General features: G+C 42.4%; 1 protein-coding gene and 2 long non-coding RNA genes across 15 annotated transcripts in view; 2 read left to right on the forward strand and 1 right to left on the reverse strand.

Annotated features, from left to right (window-relative positions):
• On the forward strand, window positions 1-20,550 carry LOC124074222. The gene is made up of 4 exons (XR_006845816.1): window positions 1-230; window positions 1,256-1,525; window positions 18,941-19,045; window positions 20,363-20,550. It is a non-coding gene; the product is annotated as an uncharacterized LOC124074222 (long non-coding RNA).
• pleca (plectin a) overlaps window positions 2,980-22,903 on the reverse strand; it is an 88,010-nt gene continuing 68,086 nt past the window's right edge. For 7 of the 10 annotated variants that reach the window (XM_046416881.1, XM_046416873.1, XM_046416879.1 and 4 more), the window contains 21 exons: window positions 22,377-22,713; window positions 22,101-22,178; window positions 21,810-21,971; window positions 21,616-21,720; window positions 21,428-21,523; window positions 21,174-21,299; window positions 20,876-21,028; window positions 20,533-20,687; window positions 20,318-20,444; window positions 19,804-19,987; window positions 19,581-19,601; window positions 18,920-19,077; window positions 18,497-18,675; window positions 18,269-18,407; window positions 17,816-18,172; window positions 17,510-17,593; window positions 17,312-17,416; window positions 17,050-17,148; window positions 11,555-14,902; window positions 3,992-11,029; window positions 2,980-3,881 (listed from right to left, as the gene is read on the reverse strand). In XM_046416881.1, the coding sequence (XP_046272837.1) occupies window positions 4,829-11,029; window positions 11,555-14,902; window positions 17,050-17,148; window positions 17,312-17,416; window positions 17,510-17,593; window positions 17,816-18,172; window positions 18,269-18,407; window positions 18,497-18,675; window positions 18,920-19,077; window positions 19,581-19,601; window positions 19,804-19,987; window positions 20,318-20,444; window positions 20,533-20,687; window positions 20,876-21,028; window positions 21,174-21,299; window positions 21,428-21,523; window positions 21,616-21,720; window positions 21,810-21,971; window positions 22,101-22,178; window positions 22,377-22,713 (12,214 nt within the window). In that variant the 3' untranslated portion in view covers window positions 2,980-3,881; window positions 3,992-4,828. The remainder of the gene's footprint in view (window positions 3,882-3,991; window positions 11,030-11,554; window positions 14,903-17,049; window positions 17,149-17,311; window positions 17,417-17,509; window positions 17,594-17,815; window positions 18,173-18,268; window positions 18,408-18,496; window positions 18,676-18,919; window positions 19,078-19,580; window positions 19,602-19,803; window positions 19,988-20,317; window positions 20,445-20,532; window positions 20,688-20,875; window positions 21,029-21,173; window positions 21,300-21,427; window positions 21,524-21,615; window positions 21,721-21,809; window positions 21,972-22,100; window positions 22,179-22,376; window positions 22,714-22,903) is intronic. The other 3 variants (XM_046416872.1, XM_046416875.1, XM_046416878.1) reach the window with 1 other exon arrangement.
• LOC124074223 lies at window positions 20,564-22,525 on the forward strand. Of its 4 annotated transcripts, XR_006845820.1 has the most exons (7): window positions 20,564-20,749; window positions 20,858-20,992; window positions 21,104-21,159; window positions 21,278-21,541; window positions 21,636-21,748; window positions 22,104-22,165; window positions 22,385-22,525. It is a non-coding gene; the product is annotated as an uncharacterized LOC124074223 (long non-coding RNA). The 4 variants fall into 4 exon arrangements; XR_006845818.1 differs by having other exon boundaries at window positions 20,858-21,159; window positions 21,894-22,165; XR_006845817.1 differs by having other exon boundaries at window positions 20,858-21,159.

A 22,903-nucleotide genomic window follows, 5' to 3' on the forward strand; every position in this document is an offset into this window, starting at 1 on the left:
GACAACAAATCAGTTCTTTATTGAACAAGAACAAAACGTGGCACCAGGAGTGAACTGCGAGTGAAGCTACTGAATCGTGCGTTGTGAAACTCGACTTGATGGATGGTTTGAAGCCACCGGAGCACCTGAAGCTAACAGGGAATGTCGACAGCAACTGACACACGTTTAAGCAGCAGTGTCGTCTGTGTACTGAAGCCATGGGACTGGATTCGAAGCCGGAGGCCAGAAAGGTAACTTTACTGTTTACAATAGCTGGCCCACAAGCCACTGAAGTGTACAACCCTTTTGTTTATGAAGGGGAGGACGATTGTTTAAAATTGGATAAAGTCCTTGACAAGTTCGAGGCTCATTGCTCTCCAAAGAAGAACGAGACATATGAGAGATATGTGTTTCGTTCTAGGCTGCAGCGGCAAGGCGAAAGTTTTGATAGCTTTTTGACAGATCTGAAGGTAAAAGCACAGCCATGTAATTTTGGCACTCTCAAAGACTCAATGATCAGGGACCAGATCGTCTTCCCTCCTACGGTGGCTGTCAAGTACAAACGCGCTACAAATACAGACAGGTGCTGCATATACATAAACGTGCTGTAAATAAGAAAACAAATGCAAAACGCAAACGCCGCATATCCAGTCATACAACGGAAGTGCTCCAGGCCACTAGGGGCAGTGCTGAGCGTCCACCCGAGAGACAGACAACTTTTTCCTGTACCTGACTCCAATAACTTTCTTCTTCTCACATACTTATCTGCTCCATTGTGGCTCCACACGCTCCACACCTTTATACGTCCGTTGTCTGTCTCTCGAGTGGACGCTCAGCACTGCCCCTAGAGGCCTGGAGCACATCCGATGTGTGACTGGTTATGCGGGGTTTTCTTTTTGTATTTGTTTGCTTATATGGGTGACACATTTTTTGCTGGCATGGTGAACTGTGATTAAAAAAACAGATAAATGCTATAGATAACTGGGGCAAAAGCAAACTTGATCAGTATTTCTGATGTGAAAGCAATGAAAGAAAAACCAAAAATACAAAGTACACATGCTGAAAGACTACAATAGACAGAGCATCAAGTGTTTGGGCACATGCAAACTTAAAGTCACAGTGAAAGATAAAGTGCACCACCTACTGTTCTCAGTTGTTCCTGAAGGTCTCGATTCAATGCTTGGTGATAAAGCCTGTGAAGATTTGTAGCTTGTGTGTATCAACTTACTGCTGGTCTGATCTGACTCTGCTGACTCAACATTACTAAACTTTTCAGATGTCTTCTGAGGTTTTGGTGTACTGCCATTCACATACAAGATTCAGCAAAAAGGATGGAACACATAATTGAAGGGCTAGATGGAGTGCAAGCCTACGTTGATGACATCATCAAAAGGATTGAAAGTCCTGAAGGATGGATTACCAGAGCCACTGTTCTTCAAGAGGTTGCTCCACAGTCCTACACGGTGAGAACCAAAGAAGGATAAATCATCAGACGAAATTGGCACAGTCTACTGAAGACACCAGGAACTGTTGCAGATCCTTCCAGGTAAGAAAAAAAACACACACACACAAAGGTCTAAAGGTAAGGACACGTAATAAGTGTTTTAGTGTGATATTTAGATTAATGATCGAGTTGATGTTCTGAAGACCTGATATCAAAGTCTTACTATTTAGCCAGTACTTTAATATTTTGAAATGATTCGTGTTGCTTAGATGAGTTATATAACGTAACTGTTAAAAGAAAATCTGACACCTGTAATGTATTTAAGTTGTTGAGTATTCACTTTAAAGAAAGGGGGATGTAATGATTTCTGGCATTTTACCTCAGGCCACTAGGTGTCAGTGGCGTTCCTTAATGAGATGCAAGTTTAGGTAAAAAAGATTTGATTTAGAACAGACAATGTACGGTTAAGGTGTAATGTAATACTTCGTTTTAATAAAAGAAACGTTGAGACAACAAATCAGTTCTTTATTGAACAAGAACAAAACAGTAATTAAACGTGTACTCCACATTTCAGTAAAAAGTGTTGCACTTTTTAGCAAACCTATAAGCATTTTGTAAAATATATAGACCTTGTTTTATATGTAAATCAAAATTAGCTCCACCTTGACCCGCTTTAACACATCAGCAATAATAATACAGTTATAAAGAATGTAATGGCAGGTGCTAGTCTGCTTAATGAGGACTTTAAATACTTTGACTTAATTTTACTTTTTGAGTGTTCTGTACTTTTCCTCTTGTATTTTCACATGATGGTATTGATATGAGTAAAATATTTAAATACCTTTTCCACCTCTGCCAGTGAGCTTTAGAAAGTTACTTCCACCTTCGCTGCTCCACATGCTTATCAAATCAGTGGATGGCTGAAGTTGAACTGTAGTGAAGATGTACAGCCACTAGATGTCAGTGTTTAGCACATTTCAAAAAAACCCTTCCACCATTACCTGCAAAATTATTGATGCTTGGGAGATGCATAGTCTATAGACCAATATTGGCTTTCTTTGTTTGGTAGTTTCTGCTGCCATTTACAGAATACCAATACAGATAAACTAAAAACTTACCACTTAAGGTGAGGTAAACATACTTAAAATGGCTCTTATAGCTATAGATACAATGATGGCAGTATGACAAACTTATACCAAAATAGTCGTGATCTGACTGGAGACTAAAAAAAAGGGCCACAGTTCATAGAAAACTCTTTGTTGTACAAACACACCAAGACTGCAGTTCTCACCAGCAAACCAAAAATGACCAGTAGAAATTCTGTCAGTACTTTTAAAAGTGCATACTTTGATCATAGCTAGTTGAAAAATTTCAGACTAATGGAAAATCAGTATCACATTTAACACTGTAAGCTGCTACTTCTTTCCCCAATTTTACGTATAGTAATTTGTCTTAATTCTAATTAACATACTGTATAATTTCATTGACCTGTTTTCTTCAGATTTAAAGTCAACATTATTTGTCAAAATGAGAAATGATAAACATGAGAGAAAACATTTCATTTCCATATTTATTTACATTGTGTAAGGTGTTACATTAAAATTCCTTGTCACCATTTTTACTATAAATACACTATTTCAACCAAGGCTTGATAACCCTCATTAGAATACATCCTTCAAACCTTTTGAAAAAAAATAAAACAAATGCTTTAATGGATACATCTATGTCATTTTTGCACCTTTTAAATGTTAGTAAATCATGCAAAGCAGAAATAAAGAGTTTGAAAATAAAATGATACAGTTCAAATGTGTTGTTGCTTTACAAAGGAGAATTAAAATCAAAACAAGTTTTACATGGTGGAAAATACAAATACTGGGTCTGGTGGCAAAGCTTAAAGATCTTTCTCAATGAAATATTCGTAAATGGCTTTCAGCAATAGTGCTCTCCATAATCATCAATATAAGTTGCATACATTACTTGTCTGTAAAGGGAAAAAAATGCAAATAATGTAAATATTTTTAATCGTATTTGACACTGAAATGAACTGTTACTCTTTTACAGTTAGATTGTGACATATTGTAGTTGGACTGTAAAAAGCTTTACCTGATAATACAGTAATCATACCATTATGGGTAGCATTTCGCTTTAAGTCATGCATCAATTTACAGTGTAACCACTGCACCATCTTGTAATACTCAACATCCCATACAAGCATTTAAGAGTATTTTGCAGGCACTTACAAAGCATGGTTTAGGCCTTTAAATGAGTTTAGGATTAGATGCAAGTTTCAAAACGGTCCACCATTATAAGAATCTGATGAAACATTTTAAAGACAACTGTGTATTTGTATTGTTGTACAAAATCGATGAATACAGTGAAGGCCACAGTCCTAATTAATGCCACAGATCTCTGGAAGACGTCTGACCAACAACAATGGAGATGACATGAATGGACCTATCTGAAACAGAAAAATGCAACATTGAACAAGAACATTAGACATTAGGACTTCACAGACACTAACTGGCACAAAAGTAGATGTGTTTAAATGTAAATCTTCTGCTGACTTACCTTTTAAAGTGTCCAGAAAGGCAGAGACTTGTATGTATTTGTTGTGAGGCTGATATGCTAAGTCCAGAACTGTCAGATGGTGTTGATGGTCATAATAGGCTACATGATCCTTCCAGTGGTGGGAGCTTGTTTTTTGAAGTTTATTCCACAAAGTTAGCATGTTGCTGTAACTAAACTGCCAAGTGTGTGTCAATTTGGGAATGGAGCAGATATTGGCAGACTATATGTGGCAGTGGAGTCCAGGAGAGAAAAGATCTTGAAGCTTGGCATTCTAAAGCAAACACTCCTAGTGTTTATTCATGTTCGCAAGACTCCTTATTCTGCTCTGCAGAGTGGCATTTATCTTTTATTAGCTATTTTTTTATATATTCAGAATATTTAGAAATATACACATACATTTTTTTTGTGTTTGCACATCCAATTTGGTTCTCTTTAATTATCAGGCTAATGGTAACAGTTAGTGTTAGAGTGTTAACACACACAATATTGTAAATAGAGTCTTGTTGGTGGAACAGTAAATGCTTATATTGTTAAAAAAAAAATACACTTGAAGCTTTTTGCAATAGGTATTGGAAATATAAACAGCTCTTCCATATGTTGCTTACAGTATGGTAATTAGAAAGTCTGATAAGGTAGCATAATGATAACTGAAACTAAATATACAATAATCAAAATTATTCAACTTGTATAAAATTAAATATGAAAAGTCCTGTAACAACCACATGCAGAGCAGAATGAAGGTAGTCCTTATTCCACTGAGAATTAGGCATCTGGTGAACAGTGTGGTTTTATAGTGTATCCTTCCCTTACAAAATCATTCCCTCACTTTCAGACTCATCAGTATCGGCGGCCATAGCTTGGTGAACCATAGGAAGTGGAAGAGAAAGTTGTTGTGAAACTTGATCCTGTGGCGTCAAAGCTGCCTCTTCTGGAGCCTGACCTGGAACCACTTCTTGAGCCAGACCTTGACCCAGTAGCAGAGCCTGACCCGCTCATGCTATATGGACTGTAGAGGCCTTTGCTTGATTGAGATGACGCTTCAAGTAGTCGTAGACCAGTCCCCTCTTCTATCATGCTTCTTTCCATTGCATCCTTGTAAGAGATTTTAAGCTTGGTTTTAGGGCATGTGAGGTATTTTGAGTACGCGCTGACATCTCGTAACTTCTGCGCAGTGCGAGCATCTAAGGTGCCCTTCTTCACAGCCTCATCAATGGAGACTCTGCTAGTAGCATCTGGTTCAATTAATCCACCAGTGAGATACTGAACCTCAAGGAATCGCTGCCCAGCCTCATAGTAGAGCCACCCTTTCTTTAGAGCTTGTGCTGCCGACATTTTGGTTTTGGTTCTGGGATCCTCAAATCCATTGCACGCTTTCTGGGCTAGACTGATGCGGTCCACCATGATTTTATCTACAAGACCTTTGTTCATTGCATCTGCAACCGAGAATTTCTCTCCAGTATTTGGGTCGATAATACCTCCTGTGCAGGCCTGAGCTTCCAGCAGCCTTTGACCTGTTATGTTGTCCACAAGGTTTCTGTGTATAGCTTCTGTGACTGACACCTTCTCCAGAGTTTCTGTGTCCAAGATCCCAGCTACAGGACCAGTTTCCTCTGTTGGGTCACTCCATGTGCTTGCTGGTGTTTTTATAGAAGGTACTGGGCTCATGGGGTAAGAGGAAGAGGAGCCAAAGGAGGATGAACGTGACCTGACACCGCTCATGTTTCCTGACAGCATGTCTGCAAACTCTGTGATGGACAGAGTTCCAGAGCGGTACTGATCCAGAGCTGACTTGTCAATCAGGCCCTTTGAGATTGCATCATCAATATCATACTGCCGACCAGACCTTCTGTCAATGATCATGGATTTCACAACCCCATCAGATGAGGTGATGGTAATTTCTTCCCATTCACACTCCTGCTCTGCAAGCTCAAGATAAGTCTGGTGGTCAATGAGCCCTTTCTGGTAGGCCTCATACACAGACATCTCTTTGCCCGTCTCTGGATCCACAATAACGACCCTACGTTTGCGAACAGAAGACTTGGACGATGTTTTCCTCTCACGCTTCTTTTCTTTCAGCAGCAGAAGAGCAAGGCCTGTTTCTGGATCTATCATACATCTCTCCATCAGCTGTAGGTAGGTGAGGTTTTCCTCTGTGTTGGGGTCAAAGAAACCCTTAGTGTCATCAGATGGATCAGTGAGAATTTCATTCATCTCTTCGTCAAAGAGGCCACGTTCATAAGCTGTTTCAACTGGCAAACGATGGCTCTCCTGTGGATCAATGATTCCACCAGTAGCAATTTGGGCCTCTAGCAGACGAATGCCATGGTCTTTCAGAATGAGGCCCTTTTTCATAGCCTGGAACAGTGAGATGATCTTACCAGAATAAGGGTCCGTGTAGCCTGTGACAGCTCGTTCAGCTGAGTGGAGTTTATCTTTAAACTCTGTGCCGACAACACCCATCTTAACAGCCTCAGTGACGTTTAGTTTGAGATTCTTAATGGGATCAATTACATATCCTGTGGCAGCTTGAGCCTCAAGGAGCTCAAAGGCAGTCCCTGGTCTGATCATGTTCTTCTTCATTGCTTGGTAAATAGAGAGACGGTCTTTGCTAGATTCCACATACACACCAGCAATACAGCTGGTGCCCTCAAGGTATTTCTTCAGGTCTCTGCTGACCTCCTCCACTGTAATGACACCCTCAGTGAGTTCATTGAATGTCTTTTGGGTGATAATCTGTGAACGAAGCAGCTCTTCCACAGTGATTTGCTTTCTGAGACCCTTGAAGAGAAGTCTTCTGTCTGCCAGCGAAAGGAGCCGCAAACCACTTTCTTTATCAACTCTGCATCTTTTCAGTAGCTGAGCATAGGACTGGTTTTCATCTGTTGTTGGATCAGTGTAACCTCGCACATCCCCAGTCGGTTCAGATAGTCTGTCAAGTGTTTCATTGTTGATGTATCCACGTTGCATAGCAACATCTGTGGGGAGACGGAAGTAGTATTCAGGATCCATTAATCCACCAGTGGCAACCTGGGCCTCCAAAAGCCTCAAGGCATAATCCTCGGGAACAAGGTCTTTTTTCATGGCCTGGAAGAGAGAAATAACTTTTCCGCTGTATGGATCCTTGTAACCTGTAACTGCTCTTTCAGCAGAGAGAAGTCTGTCATGAAGTTCAGGTCCCACAAGCCCCTTGCGTACAGCTTCATCAACGGTTAGCAGTTCATCTTTCACTGGATCAATCATAAATCCTGTTGCTGCTTGGGCCTCAAGGAGATTCAGAGCAACTTCAGGCTTAATCTGTCCGCTCTTCATAGCCTGATATATGCTGATCTTTGGAGGACTGTCTGACAGGATTCCAGCAATGCAACCAGTACCAAAGAGGTACTGTTTTACTGATGGCATTTCCATTATCTCACGAATAGTCATCTTTTCTTGTTTCAAGAGGTTGTATGTGTTCAAGTCAATAATTCGAGCACTGTACAGCTCCTCAATAGTAACTCTTCTTCGGATTACATCACATGACATGCTCTGTTCTGACTTGAGAGTCTCCCTTTGTTCAACGATTTCAATGATGATGATCAGCATCCTTTCTTTTGTGATTTGTCCCAAGCGATACTGCTCCATGAGGCGGCGTCTCTCCTCTTCTGGAAGCATATTTGAGTTCATGATTTCCCAAATGGTCATAGTCTTTCCCGCAAAACTCTTATGAGGAATCTCAATCTGAGTGTCAGCTAGATCTGTTCTGGCTTGCTCTTCTGTGAACTGATAAGATTTCTCAGCAGGAGCAGGAGCTTCGATCCTTGATAGAGGCAGGTAGCATAGACCAGAGGTGGGATCTCTTACACATTTCTCCACCAACTGCTTGTAAGTTACCCTTTCATTGGTGTTGGGATTGATAAAGCCTTTAACATCGCCTGAAGGTTCATTGAAGGACTTGGACATTTGTTTACTGAAGTAGCCACGCTGAATGGCCACATCACTGGGAACACGATGGCTGCTGATCGGATCGATGATCCCTCCTGTAGTAAACTGAGCCTCCAAGAGAGGAATAGCATGCTCCCTCAGTACAAGCTCCTTCTTCATGGCTTGGAATAGAGAAATCTTATTTCCTGTATATGGATCTTTGTATCCTGTCACTGCTTTTTCCGCTGAGAGAAGTTTCTCATGAAGCTCTGGGCCAACAACTCCATCCTTCACAGCGTCGTCCACAGAGTATTTCAGATTTTTGACGGGATCAGTTATGAAACCAGTTCCAGCTTGGGCCTCAAGTAGTGCAAGTCCAGTGTTTTGTTGCAAAACTTTCTTTTTTATTGCTTGATAAATGCTTAACTTCTCGTTTGAATCTTCCATAAGGATACCGTCAATGCTGTCTGTGCCCTGCAAGTACTTCCTTACTTTACCAGTTTCACTGACTTCTTTAGGTGTCTTTTTACCCTGCTGGAGTTGGTCAAATGTGGCCTTATCAATGATGTTGGAATCAAACAAAGAGCGGGCAGTGACTGGCGCCCTAAGGCCTTCAAAACAGGCGTCTTCCTTTGTTTTGTCCTCTTTTTCATCAACCATTGTTATCACAATCTTTATCAACTTTTCAATTGTCACTTGTCCAATTCTGTACTGGCGAATCAGCTCTATTCTTTGCTCCTCAGTGATGTATTCAGAGTGTATTATCTCCCAAATTGTGACTTTTCTTCCTTTGAAAGGCCCACACTCAAGCTCCATAGTTGTCTGGTTCAAAGCTTCTTTTGTCTTAGCCTCCGTAATCAGTTTGTCTTCTTTTGGCTTTACAGCTTTTTTTGAAAGAGGAAGCAATGGGAGTCCAGTTTCTTTGTCTGTGAGACATTTATTCAAGAGCTGAGCATAAGTTGCATCCTCTTGTGAGTTAGGATCATTAAAGACCTTTGTTTCATCTGTGTTTTTATTCAAGGTCTTGCTGATTTCCTCATCAAAATAGCCACGCTTACAGGCAAGCTCATGTGGGACGCGATAGCTTTTAACAGGGTCAATAATTCCACCTGTGGCAAGTTGTGCCTCAAGCAAACGAATACCATGGTCTTTCTTTACAAGACCTTTGTTCATGGCTTCAAACAGAGACACTTTCTTTCCCGTATATGGATCTAAGTAGCCGCTGACAGCTCTCTCTGCTGACAGAAGTCGTTCATGCAGTTCTGGTCCCACAAGACCAGACTTAACAGCTTCGTCAACAGGGACCCTCTCATTCTTTACAGGATCAATTACAAACCCTGTTGCTGCTTGCGCCTCAAGGAGGTTCACTGCAGTTTCTGATGAAAGTAAATCTTTCTTCATAGCTTGATAGAGAGACATTTTCTCCTTAGTTGGTTCATTCAACACTCCAGCAATGCTCGGTGCTCCTTGTAGTGCCTTCTTCACTGGCTCCATCTCTGAGATCTCTTTAACTGTTATTTTGCCATTACTCAACTTATTGAACAAGTCTTTGTTTATTACCTTTGACTCTAACAGCTCACTGGCAGAGACTGGAGCCTTCAAACCATTAAACACATTTTCATTGTTCTTCTCCTTGTCTTCCACAACAGTGATGACAATTTTAATGATCTTCTCTACTGTGATCTTCCCTGTCTTGTACTGGCGAATCAGTTCCCTCCTTTGCTCTTCAGTGAAATACTCAGAATTTATGACTTCCCAAATGGTGACAATTTTGCCTTTGAACTTTCCAAAAGGTACATCAACAGTTGATTTACTGAAGACGTCTTTAGTCTCCAGATCTGTGTATGTCCTCTCACTTTGAGCAGCTTGCTCCGTCACTGGTAATATCAGCAATCCTGTCTCTGCATCCTTGGTGCATTTCTCCAGTAACTGTTTGTAAGTCAGTCGGTCTTGAGTGCTGGGGTCAATGAATAATTTGCTGTCGTCACTGGGATCAGTGAGTTTCTTGTTCAAATCTACATCAAACTGACCCTGCTTATAGGCAGTCTGAAGTGGAACTCTGTGACTATTGATGGGGTCAATGATGCCACCTGTTGCAAGCTGTACATCTAGGAACTTGGAGGCCTGCTCCTTCTCGATGAGTCCCTTGTTCATGGCCTCAAACAGAGAGATTTTGGCTCCAGTATAGGGATCTTTGAAGCCAGTGGCTGCTCGCTCTGCAGAGAGCATCCTGTCATGGAGTTCAGGGCCTATTAACTCATCTTTAACAGCCTCATCTACTGAGAGGAGTTTGTTTTTCACTGGATCTACAATGTAACCAGACGCTGCTTGAGCTTCCAGGAGCATCGTGGCAGTGTTAGGAGTAATCTTGTTCTCCGTCATAGCCTGATAGACACTCATTTTCTCTTTGGATGGAGTCAAGACACCTCCGACAGAGTTCTGACCCTTCAGACATGATTTAACTTTCTCAGTCTTCTCAAGTTCTTGTACAGAGACTTTGCCCTTTTTCAATTTATCAAATTCCTTTTTGGTCAGGACACCAATATCATGAAGCCTGGCAGCAGGCACTTTCTCTCTTATTCCATCAAATGCTAAAGGTGATTCTCCACCTTTCTTTGCTGTGTCCACTTCAACAGACCCATTGAAAACCTTCTTTGTTGTTCCAACCATTGTCATGGCAACTAACTGCTCCTCAGGAACCTCATCTGTCTGGACTTCAATTTCCTTTGTTTTGGACGCTCCCTGTTTGGAGGCAACCTCTAGACTCTGAAGTTTCTCTCTGAGCTTTTTGTTTTCCTCTCCTAGGAGTTTTTCTTGTTCAAGCCTTTTCTTTTCAAGCACTTCAATTTCTTTCTGCTTGTTGTTCATCTCTGCTTCAGCCTCCTTTTGTTTCTTCACAGCATCATCCATAATGGCCTGAAGTTTCTTCTTCTCCTCTTCCATTAGCTTCCGCTGACGTTCTTGTTCATCCTTGAGAGCTTTGGCCTTGTTCACTTCATCCTCCAACTGTTTCTGAAGCTTCTTTTTCTCATCTTCAACAGCTTTTTCCCTTTTTAAGAGCAAGTCCTTCTCAGTGAGGAAGGACTGCTGAAGAATGACCTTCTGTTGCTCAATTTGTTCTTGTTGGGCATTTGCCATCTATTTGGAAAAGAAGAATAGAAAAAGTAAAATGAATAGAAGTCAATGAAATATCACTGCATGATTTCATTCAAATTCAAATTAATAGTGCAACAATTTTGGAAATACACTTTCTTTCTAACTATCCTCTTGTATCTGAATGGTATATAAGCGCCAGTCAACAGCTGGCTCTGTATAAAGATAACAAAGTCCACTTATGAGCACCCTCATAAGTTTGCTAATTTGTTTAACCCATACAGTAGGTTTTTAAGCTGTTTTCTAATGTTTCCTGAAATAACCATCATGTTTAACATACAGACATGAGAGCAATATTGATTGGTTTCATCTAACTCTCAGCAAGAAAGCAAAATTTCCTAAAAAAGTTTTACTAACTCTAACTCTGCAGCATTATGAGTGGCATTCATATAAATTGCTGGATGCTTGGATGTCTCTGCAATTTACATGAGATGTTACATGTGCTTATACAAATAGTTAGTGTGTATAACAGGATTGTGCAAGGGTTGTGTAAATTCACAGTCAAAATACCTCTTTAGATTTTTTCTGCAGTTCCTCTGCTTCTTTTTTCAGTTTCTCCCTCTCTTTTTCAAGGTCAGCAATGGCTTTCTTCAAGTCATCGGCCTCTCTGGTGCTCTGCAACCTCTGTGTCTCCAACTTTTGCACAACAATTTCTGTAGTTTGTTTTTCTGTCTCTTGAAGACAGACTTTTGCTTCTTCAGCTTGCTTCTTGAACTGCTTTGCCTCCTTTTCAGCTTTTGCGTGAGCATCACTGAGCTCTTTCACCCTCAATTTCAGTTTCTCTGCTTCGGCTAAAACTTCCTGCTGCCTCTTTCGCTCAGCCTCTAATGATTTTTGGAAATCCTCTGTTTCCTTGTCAAGGCGCTGCTGGATCTGTTGCTTGTCCTCAAGTAGTTTTTTGGCCTTTTCCTGTGCCTGATTCTTCTGTTTCTGGAGCTCCTCTGCCTCGGCTTTCAGCTTCGTGGCCTCTTGGATGGCCTGCATTTTTTCCTTCAGCATTTTCTCTGCAAGCGACCTCTGTTCAGCTAAGTTAGACTCAGCAATCTGTCGCTGTCTGGCTGCTTCCTCTGCTTCCACACTAAGTCTGGCAGCTTCTTCCGCCAGGCTCTTCATTTTTTCAGCTTCCTCCGCAAGTAGTATCTGTGTATTATCTTTGTCTTTCTGCATGAGGCGGCGGTTTTCTTCCTCTATCTTAATTTTAAGTTTCAGGAGCTCATCCATCTGGATCTTAACTTTGGACAGTTCATCCTCCACCTGTGCCTTTTGCTTGACAGCATCATTTACTTCACCTTTAACTCGCTGAAGTTCCTCATCCAACACAGCTTTCTGCTTATCAGTCTCATCCAGCTGCAGTTTAACCACTGAAAGTTCCTTCTCAACCTGAGACTTCTGCTTCAGTGCTTTTTCTGCATCCTTTTTGTGCTTAGCCATCTCTTCATCAGCCTGCTTTTTCTGCTTCAGAGCTGCTGCCTCAGCTGCTGCTCGCTTGGAGGCCTCGTCCTCTGCTTCTTTTCTGAGTCTCTCTGCATCTTTTTGAGCTTTGGCCTGTTTTGTAGCTTCATCCTCTGCAGCTTTTTTCTGTTTTTCAGCCTCCTCTGCTTTTTGGCGGAGCAGTGCAGCCTCCTTCTCTGCTTTCTCTTTAGCCTTCTCAGCTGCTTGTGCAAGTTTCTTTGCATTTTCAAACTCTTCTTTGAGTTTTTCCTGTGCAAGGATGTCTTCTTTATTTTTGCTGAGCACATCTTGGGCCTTCTGCTCTGCGGCACTGCATTGCTGTGCTGCCTCTTTAGCCAGAATGGCCTGCTTCTCAGCGTCTTTCGCAGCCTTTTCTTTCTGTTTATTTGCTTCTTCAGCTTTCTTTTTGAGGCGTTCTACTTCCTCCTGAGCAGCTTTGCATTGTCGAGCTGCCTCTTCTTCTGCTGCAGTAATCCTCTTCACCTTCTCCTCAGAATCTTTCCTTTTCTTCTCCTCCTCTGCAGCAAGTTTTTTCAGTTTCTCAGCGTCCTCTTCGGCTTTGAGTTTGCTCTTCTGTGCCTCCTCTGCAATACCCTTCAGTTTCTTCAGTTCCACCTCCAAACCCGACTTGTCTTTTGACGCTTTCTCAAAGTTGATCCTAATTATGTGAATTTCTTCCTCGACCACCTTCTTTTGCCGCAGAGTTTCTTCCACAATCGTTTTTTGTCTCTCTAACTCAGAATCCGATGAGCTCTTCAGGTGTATGATCTTTTCTTCTATGTCTTGTTTATGCTGAGTAGCTTGATCTTCCAGCAGCTTTCTCTGATAAGCTTCATCTTCAGCTTTTCTTTTCAGTCTTTCATTCTCTGCTTCTTTAGCTTTCAGAGCGATTTCAGCTTCAGTCTTCAGACGAGTTGCTTCGTTGATGGCAGCCAGTTTTTCTTTGAGTATTTTTTCAGCCTCAGCTCTCTGTCGAGCTGCTTCATCTTCTGCAATCTGCCTCTGCTTCTTTGCCTCCTCAGCAACTGACCTGAGTCTAGCTGCTTCCTCTGCCAGTTGTTTCATTTTCAGTGCTTCAGCCTCGAGAAGCTGCTTGCTCTTTTCGGTGTTCGACAGCGTCTGCTTCTCAGCTTGAACCTTCATTTGCAGAAGAGCATCCATTTCACTTCTGACTTTAGCCAGCTCATCTTCCAATCGTTTCCTTTGGTTTTCAGCAGCATTCACCTCATTTTTGAGACGCTGGAGCTCATTATCCAACAGGCCCCTCTGCTGTTCAGCATGTTCAAAGTCAGACTTTAGTCGTATGCATTCCTGCTCTGCAGAGAGCTTTTGTTGGGCTATTTGCTCTGCAAATTTCCTCTGTTTTTCCAGTTCCTTCTCTGCATTATCTTTCTGTTTAAGAGCAGCTTCTTCAGCTTTACCTCTTCTCTTGGCATCGCGCTCTGCCTCAACTTTCTGCCTCTCTGCTTCCTCTTGAGCCTGACTCTTCTTTTGAGCTTCCTCTTCAGCTTGTAGCCTTAAGCGGAGAGCCTCATTGGCTTTCTGTCTCCATGTTTCAAGCTCTTTCTCTGCTTGCTCTCTGGCTTTGTTGGCTTCCTCTTGTTGTTTCCTGAGCTTTTCGGCTTCCTCCTGCAGTTGAAGGACAGTGCCCTGCTCCTTTTTAAGGGATTCCTCAAGTTTGGTTGCCTTTTCGTTGAATGACATGGATTGCGTTTGCAACTGTGTGGCTGCAGACTTTTGTGCCACCTCCTCTACTACCTTTATCTGCCTCCGTTTCTCCTCCTCAGCCTGTTTCATGCACCTCTCTGCCTCCTCAGCTTGCATTTTGAATTTCTGCAGGTCATCCATTGCTTTTTGTTTTTGCCTGGCAGCCTCTTTTTCTGCCTCAGATTTGCGTTTCAGCTCATCTTCCGCATTTTTCTTTTTCTGAGTTTCTTCAGCCACCTGCTTGCGAAGCCTTTCTGCTTCCTCCTGAGCAGCTTTCCTGAGCTTCTCAGCCTCACTAGCCTTGTCTCTGAGTGCCTGTAATTCAGCCTCAGCTGTGCCTTTCTGTTTTGTTGTTTTCTCTAACTGGAGTCTAATTATGTGGATTTCCTCTTCGATTTTGGTACGACTGACTAGCGCCTCTTCTAGCTGCTGATTCCTGGACTTAATCTCCTGCTCAGACAGGCTCTTCAGATGATGCAGCTCCTGCTGTAAGTTTTGCTTCTGTTTCTCAGCATCCACTGCAACATCTTGCCTCTTGCTGGCTTCTTCTTTCATCTTCAGCTTCAGCTCCTGAGCTTCTTGCTCTGCTTTGGCCACAGACTTAGCATGAGCCTCAGCCAACTGTTTCTGTTTGTCTAACTCAGCTTGTATCTCCGCCATCCTTTTCTTCTCCTCTTCTTTTAATTTTTCAGAAGCTTTCTGCATTAGTAGAAGCAAAGAGGGAGTAAAGGGAATTGAGAGAATGTCAAAGGTGTTATGAAAGCAGCTATAAAACATGTAGGTACATGAAAATGTAAATACATGAGAACATGTTACAGCTAATAGTCTACAACAAATAGTATTTTTGAACTATAGGAAATATACTGTATTGGGAAATGCTTGTCATGTTTATTTAATGTATGGCACACAGAATGACACTTTACTTCACAACACAGCACAACACTACGCTTTACTTTCATGCAGTTTAGGTATTTTAAGTGATGTTTTATATAATCTGTGTAAGGAGGCTTAATCACATTTTACACCATCCATATTGCATTTTATGTGCTTGTCAAGCATAATATGTGTTTGTTCAGTAGTTAAAACAAACTGGGTGTAATATCTGTGTCGCTACTGTATTTCTATTGAAAGATTGAATTTTTGGCTTTCTAAAGGAACATTTAGTCACCATTTCATACTGGGGGTTCAAGTCGTGTCTTTCAATCTTTGCATACTCAAAATAAAACAGTTTTTTGTAAAATATGTAAAGTAATCTAGAAGAAATGGGCAAGGAGTAAATAAATATCAGCATGCAAAAGAGACCAAAAACAGCCCAATAATTTAAATAAAAATGACTGTATGGAAGTCAGAATTGAACCAGAATACCCTCACTATGAAGAAGAGCATAGTGATGCAGCAAACACAGCATGATTTGGTGTGACATATAACACAAAGTAAGCTTGGATTAAAATGTAAATGGCAAGACATGAATCCAAGATCAAAGTGCACTAAATCTGACAACAGCAAACATCAAGAGATGAGCTCTACTCGTCAGTAAGAATGAGGGATGCATTGTGTGTAGCTGTACAGGCGAGTGACACCTAAAAGGAAGGTCCAAAACTTTAGAAACCTGCCACATTGATCCCTAATTATGGACTTTTTTTCTCAGATATTGGCACCAATCTACTGTGTCTGCTAGTGCAAACAGAGTAGGGCAAAAAATAGCATTAGAGCCAAACAAATAGTCAACTGATAAGTCTTAAATGATTGTTTTATGCATTTTGAAAGCAGAAATAATGACTGGTGCTTCCAGTTTCTCAAATGAGATGATTTGCTGCTTTTCTTTTTTATATATCACTACAACTTTGGGTTTTGTTTTACTTTTTAAACTATTTTCTTTACATTTCATAGACTAAAAAAACTAATTTATGGGTCAAAAAAATCAGCAGATTAATCGATAATGAACATAATCAAATCAGATCTGACCAGTAAAAATCCCAATAAGGCCTTCAAATCTGTATAACTGCTCTTATGTCATGCCATTACATTAAGACAATAGAAATATATAATACCTGGAAAATTTCATTTCATTTACACTAGCAAAGCAAAAAGTGCTTACAGGAAGCCGATGTGCAGTAAACTGAGAACAACCTCAACTATGAAAGGTCTCCAAAAAATCCTGAACCTTCCCTTCACTACAGACAAGAGTCTGATGTCGAGATGAATGACATGAGCTGAGAGGGTCTGTTTTTTAAATACCTGGAGCTTTGGGGGTTAATTCATCTCTTAAGCGTGTGATTAATATTCATCATGACAAAGCACTGGCGAGCAGGTCAAAAGGATCAAACACAATAGAAAGTTAGAAAAGTAGGAAAGGGAGAAAGAAAAGGTATTGAAAAATAATGTATCTGAGAAGGCAGGTAGCCAAACTGAAGCCTTCAAATCACAGGTGTTAGTGATTTCAAGAGGAAAGAAAGAAGCAAATACAAAATCAAAAATCGTTGGAGATGCAGTTGGAGAATGTGACTGAGTTCAGCCCAGTCAGAGTCTTATGTTCAGTTTATGTGACATGGTTTGATTAAATACACAGTGTAGGGGAATGAGAGACATGTACTGCAGTGGGGATGTGATGTGCTGAAACACTAGGATGAAACAGTTTGCTTCACCACTGTACGCTGTCCTGTCACTCCCGTCAGATCTGGACTCCGAGTAACAGAGTGATATCTCTTCAGTGCCAACATTTTGGAAGTATTTGATGACAAATGATTTCCCATACATCAGTTGGTTAACACACAAGGGTGTTGTTGTTAGTGGGTTTTTGACAGAAACCTGCTGCTGCGTCTCTTCAGTGATTTGTGTGTAATTACCTCTTCATCCTCCAGGCGGCGCTGTGTTTCCATGATGAACTTTATGTACTGGCTGGTGAGAGTCATCAGCTCACTGTAGCGGGTTCTCAGAGTAACATACTGTAATAAATGCAGTGGCACAGAGTAGTTAACAGTGTATGTACTTGAATTTAAAAACATGTTTTATCACTTTCCCACATTCTTTATAGAAAATTAAGCTTCCAGGATGAAAGCAGCTTTAGATCTTTTTTAATCACCAACACTTGTGAGACGCATGTCTTACCTCTTGAATGATATTATCAGACGCACACTCCATTTTGGGTTTCTTTAAAGGAGAGGCTATGGGATCTTGGAGGGCTTTGTAAGTCAAAATCTGGAGCTCGTAATCCTAAAAAAAAAAAAAAGAAGAAGAAGAAAATATTCTTAAATTAAGACAGCAAACAAACCTTTTTGTTGCAAAGCTTAAAATATTAGCACATACCTTGACTGAATCAATGTAAGCCTTTGCATTTTTCTGGCAATCTTCAATCTTATCCTTGTTTTTCTCAATCTCTTCCAGGAGTTTCTGCAAATAGAAATGAAAACATTAAAACAAGCAAAATTCAAAATATCTTTTTTTTTCATTTTCATCAGGTATTTCCATCATCCCTCTCTACAAAAAAGAAAACTAATTTAAGTCTGTAAAGATAGAAACTGCCCTCTTAGTTTATCTGAGCTACCAGTGTGACCACCAGAGGGCGTGATGACTTTTCTTGCCTTTTCCCCACACATTATTCTCTTCTTTTACCTTCTCCTCTGCCAGTTGCTCCTTGAGAGCCTTGCTGTCACCAATTGGCACAGCTTGAATTTTCTCCTGCCTCTGCCTCGCTTCCCCGAGCCAACGGATGAGCCACTCGTAGCTTCCGTGGTAGGAGTTCATGTGGCGCCCGAGGAGGTCGAGCTCCCGCTGCCTCAGGTCGATCTGAGCAAACACAGCCTGCCAACGCTCCAGGAGGCCGTTGACCAGCTGACGGTAATGCTCCAGCTCGGAGTCGCGCTCGCTGTGGATCCTCGTCATCTTGTCGTTGATAGCCGTCGCCTTCCTCAGCTCGTCCTGCAGGCGGTCGAATACCACCTGGTCGGCCTCTGCTTCAGCACGCATTGACTGTCAGGCGAAAGGGCAAAGTTCAATCATAGCAAAGCGTAAAACAAAATCTGTCCACTGATCAACTGTCAAAATCTTTCCAGAAAGAGGAAATACCTTGAGCAGGCTACGATGGTCCTCCACTTCCTTCTCTTCAGAAGGCACTTTACTGACATCACGCAGACGAGTCTCGTAATTCTTCAACGTGTCTTCGGCGTCTTTAGTGTTTCTGATCACAACATCGATGGTCTTCAGTCTGAAATCAAACAGATTTATACTCTTTAAAAGGCACAAATGACAGCTGGAAAACCTTGAAGGGGGGCGTTCAGAGTCACGGAGCCTCACTTGTCCAGGTAGACGGAGGACAGGCCGTAGACGTGGTGCAGCTTCTTCAGTGTGATGTCCAGTTCGGAGCGCAGCGTCGGGGCGGAGCTGGACTGCTGAGGAGACGCCAGGACCTCCTCAGTCTTCTCAGTGATGGAATTCAAGTCTTTCTTCAAGCCCTCCAACTCAGACTGGACTTTCTGTAATTGGGAGTTAATAATTGGGGAAAAGGGAGATGGTTTATGTGCATATATTGCTATTATTTTGGCAGTGAAATCAAACTGAGTTGGTATGATATGTAAAAGAACTGCCAACAAACTCTCAGCTGTAGAAGGAACACTAAGATTAATTTAGATGGTTTAGTTTATTTAGTTCCCTTTGCTTCTGCACAGGACTTTGAGTTCATGCTTTAAATGTTTTAGTTTTTCCTGCTGATGTCGTTACCATCTGTTCTGCCGTCTTCAGGGCGCAGGCTTTAAGCGGCTCCTTGTCCACAGGCTGTCGGAGGCGGGTCACCGTTCGGTTCTCGCAGCCCTCCAGCCTAAGACGAAGGTCTTTGATCTGTGACAGGTAAGTCTTGCACACAGACTCGTCTTGCTCTCCTGGTCGGGTTGGAAAAAAAAAGTACAGATTTTATTATTTTGCAGGGAATAAGTAAGCTGGTTGAAGTCAGAGTTTGTATTGTATGGAGGGTGCAGCTTGTAATATTAAACATATGCATAAAAACATGGCATACTCCTAGAGGAAAGGTAGAGTATTAGTTACGGGATTTTCAGCTGGTTCAAATGTCACATTGTACAACATTAATTTATTTCGTCATGCTTCATTAATCTGTCAATTAATTGATTCAGTAATTCATTGATGAAGATTGGAAATCAGCTGGCATGAATCCCATGCACAGAGACAAGAAGGCAACAAGGAGTGAAGTTAGAGGGGATCTCAGAGTCAGTGATGATGGTGAAGCTGACCGAGTTAATGAATGAAATGAAACATGACAGCACGACAGCCCTCGGTGCACACATAGACACACACATACACACACAGTCCCGTTCAGCCAATGAAAAGCTTCTACTGAACATCTGCCACTGTAACTGAAGCACCTTACCTGCTCTGGGAGGCACATAGCCTGCAATGTGAATGCAACAGTCAACTTACACACAAATGGCCATGACTGAATGTCAACACAAATGACTCGGTGAGAGAAAAGTTTTGTCAGACTTAAAACTTCCAGCAAAACAAATATGTGGTATAATCGATGTCATCTCTGATGTTTGGACGATGATAAGCAAAACCACAGCGGGACATTAGATATAATAACCAGCACACACCTTGCTCTGCAGAGGTGACCATTGTGTTGTAGTGCTGGTTGGCGCTGTTGTAGTTGGACTCCACCTGCATTCGGTCCTCAGCCCCGAACATCTGGGAGTCCTGGCTGTCCCTCAGGAAGTCCTGGTAGTGCAGCTCCAGGTTCCTCAGTGCCTGCCGGTACTCCTCCACCCTCAGGGTCTTAAACTGCAAGGGTGCAGAGGAGGAAGATTTTACACGTTAAAATAAGCTGCAGTTTGGAATATAAGAACAGTAAAGAACACTGAAGGTAACTGACAAAAGTGACTGACAAAACTCGAGTTTTGAAACAAGTATTTTTCTTTCCGGGGACAGGACTGAGGCTAAACAAAGATGATGTGATGTAGCGACTGTGATGGGTAAATGATTCACACTACCATCATGTCGCATTTTCTCCAAAATCAAAAAAACCTGTCACTGTTCTTAAGGGATTTAATAACAGCTCAAAGGAAGTGGAGGTGTATTAGTGTTTCTCCACAGCATTTCCTGTGCTGTTACCATGGTGATGTTCCAGGTTCTGATGATGTGGATGTCTCTCATCAGGTACTGCCAGGACAACAGGCTCTTCATGTCCACGAACATCGTCTGCCACATCGTCTGCAGCCTCTGGAGGTTTCCATCCAGTCTGAGGAGGATCGAGTGGAGATCAGAAACCGTGAATCTGGATTTTAACTAACCTACTGTAAGACACTCGGGGGCAACTCGTAACTTACCCGGCAACACTGTTCACAGCGTCCTTATTGGTGGGCAGAACCAGGAAGCAGATAGACGGCACAGTCGCCTCGCTGCCTTTATCGTTCAGCACCCTCCACTTGTAGGGCTGCGAGTTGTTCAACAGAGCGCACTCGTCTCCTCTGTGGACTGTGATCTGCAGGAAGGTGAACATGGATGCTCACGTCTGACTGAGTCCACTACTGGATATTCCTGAGTGTGATTTATTTTGTGATGTATGGATGTATTTCGAGATCATCAGTATGTTGACAGAATCAGCGAGTTTGGAACAATAAAGTAGATGATTTTCATTTCATGCATAAACAGCAATGAGCTCCATCCTACCTCCATCTGTTTGAAGTCACAGACGGCCTGGATGGGCAGCTTGCTCTTTATCGCAGTGGCGGGATTGCGTGGTTTCAGCTGGACGATGGTTTTGGCTCTTCGCTTCAGGCCTTCCAGGTGAGTTTTGAACTCGGTCAGTTGCTCTTTCTCATCCTGTGAAGAACACAGGAGTGAACATGCAGAGTCTTAACTCACTGTGACAACATGTAGAAACAGTTTAACTGCCAGCACACAGAACAAGTCGGACTCTTCCACAGTACAATGACAGCATCGCAATGTGTTTGGTGAGTAAACCTACAGCTGCGTCCTGCAGCAGGTCTTCCAGCCGCGTGACGGTGACGGAGCGGTCGCAGGTGTACTTCCTCTTCATTGTGTCCTGCATCTTTTTGATCTTCTCCTCAGCCTCCTTCACGTCGGAGAAAAACTAGACAGACGAGGAGGAAAAGAGGAGAAGAAATCAGAACTCAGATACACAAAACAAAATGGCAGCACATTCACTAAAGGGCAGGACAGCGACGACAAACTGTGCCTTAATGAAGTGAGTAAACACACCTGGAAGTAGGCGGTGTTTTCCTTCAGGTGGGTCTCAATGCAGCAGCACAGCTGGAGGATCCAGCTCCACTGAGTCTGCAGAGCTGCGGTGAAGGCCTGAGGAGGGAGGAAAACGTGTGTAGATGAAGGCAAATGCTGCTGAGGGACATTTTATGTTTGAATTTCCAAATAATCCAAAATAATCTTACCTCTATAGTCTTCCTGGCAGGGTGTCCATCCCTCAGCAGTTTGTCTCCTGTGGCCTGAACACCGTTCATCTTCTTCTCCCTGAGCTCCAGCTCTCTCATCAAACCCTGCACCCCACAAACAACAACAACCAGAGTGAGTATCACCGACACAAGAAGGCGCTGTGTCTTATCAGAGCATCGCGCCGTTACTCTACCGAGTAGTTTTCCTTCTTCGTTGCCATGTTGGTGTTTTTGTCACTCCAGTCGTAGTTGACCTCCTCCTCCTCTTTGTCGTTCAGCCACATCAGCTCTTTGGTGGCTGCAGTGACGAAGGCGTGAAGCTGGTCCAGGTAGTGCAGCCGAGCCTTAGAGGAGCTCTGAACGGAGGCGGATTACAAAAGATGTCAAGACTTTCTGAGGACTGACTTAATGCGAACACTACAGCCAGGAAACAGAAAATAATTTCGCTTTTTTTTTTCCTGTTTGTGTCTTTTTTTGTAACTTACCAGGAGTTTGCCGTACTGCAGCTCCAGTTTTCCCAGATAGTCGCGGTAGGCAGCTTTGCTGACAGGTGAGACCTGACTCTGGATCAGGAAGAGACAATAAGAAACATTAGAAACAGATCAGTTAGGCAGACAGTTTTAGTCTGTTCCAGAGAGATGTTAAATGTGTTCCTACAGGTGAATGTCTGAGCTTCTCTGTGTACAAGCACTTATGTACAGAGTTTGACACTACAAGTCCTTTCAAAATAAAATGTCTGCCCTTATGTCGTCTGTTTGTACCTCATCAGCCTTTGCCCTCTCGATCTTGGAGCGGAACTCCTCCACAGACTGGTGCAGGCCGCGGTGGCTGCCCAACTGGGACTCAACAGTGGGCAGGTCGGAGCCCCACTCCCCGTCATCCACCCGCCGCTGGTTCTCCTCCACCCAGCTCAGCAGTTCTTGGATGTACCGCATGGTGACTTCATCCAGCTCGGGCCGCACCCTCATGGGGGCCTGCTGCAGGACCTGGGCGGTGTGGATCTGAGTCATGGGGATCTGTGTGGTGGTCACACCTGACTTGAGGCGCAGGTTGTACTCGCTGCGGAGATTCACAAGCCTCTCGTGGAGACGATACACCCTGGAGATGGAATAAGAATGTCATTTAGTGGTGATTACTCGATCGACAGGATTAATTGAAGAAAGAATTGAAAGAAGAAATGCCAAATATTCAGTCCAGCTTGTCAAATCATAGTCACATTTTTGGATTTTACAGTGTTGGTTGGACAAAACAAGTTTGAAACTCAAAACTTTGGCTTTACAAATTTGAC

This window comes from Scatophagus argus, chromosome 17, assembly GCF_020382885.2.
Source record: "Scatophagus argus isolate fScaArg1 chromosome 17, fScaArg1.pri, whole genome shotgun sequence".
In the NCBI taxonomy this organism is placed as follows: Eukaryota; Metazoa; Chordata; class Actinopteri; family Scatophagidae; genus Scatophagus; species Scatophagus argus.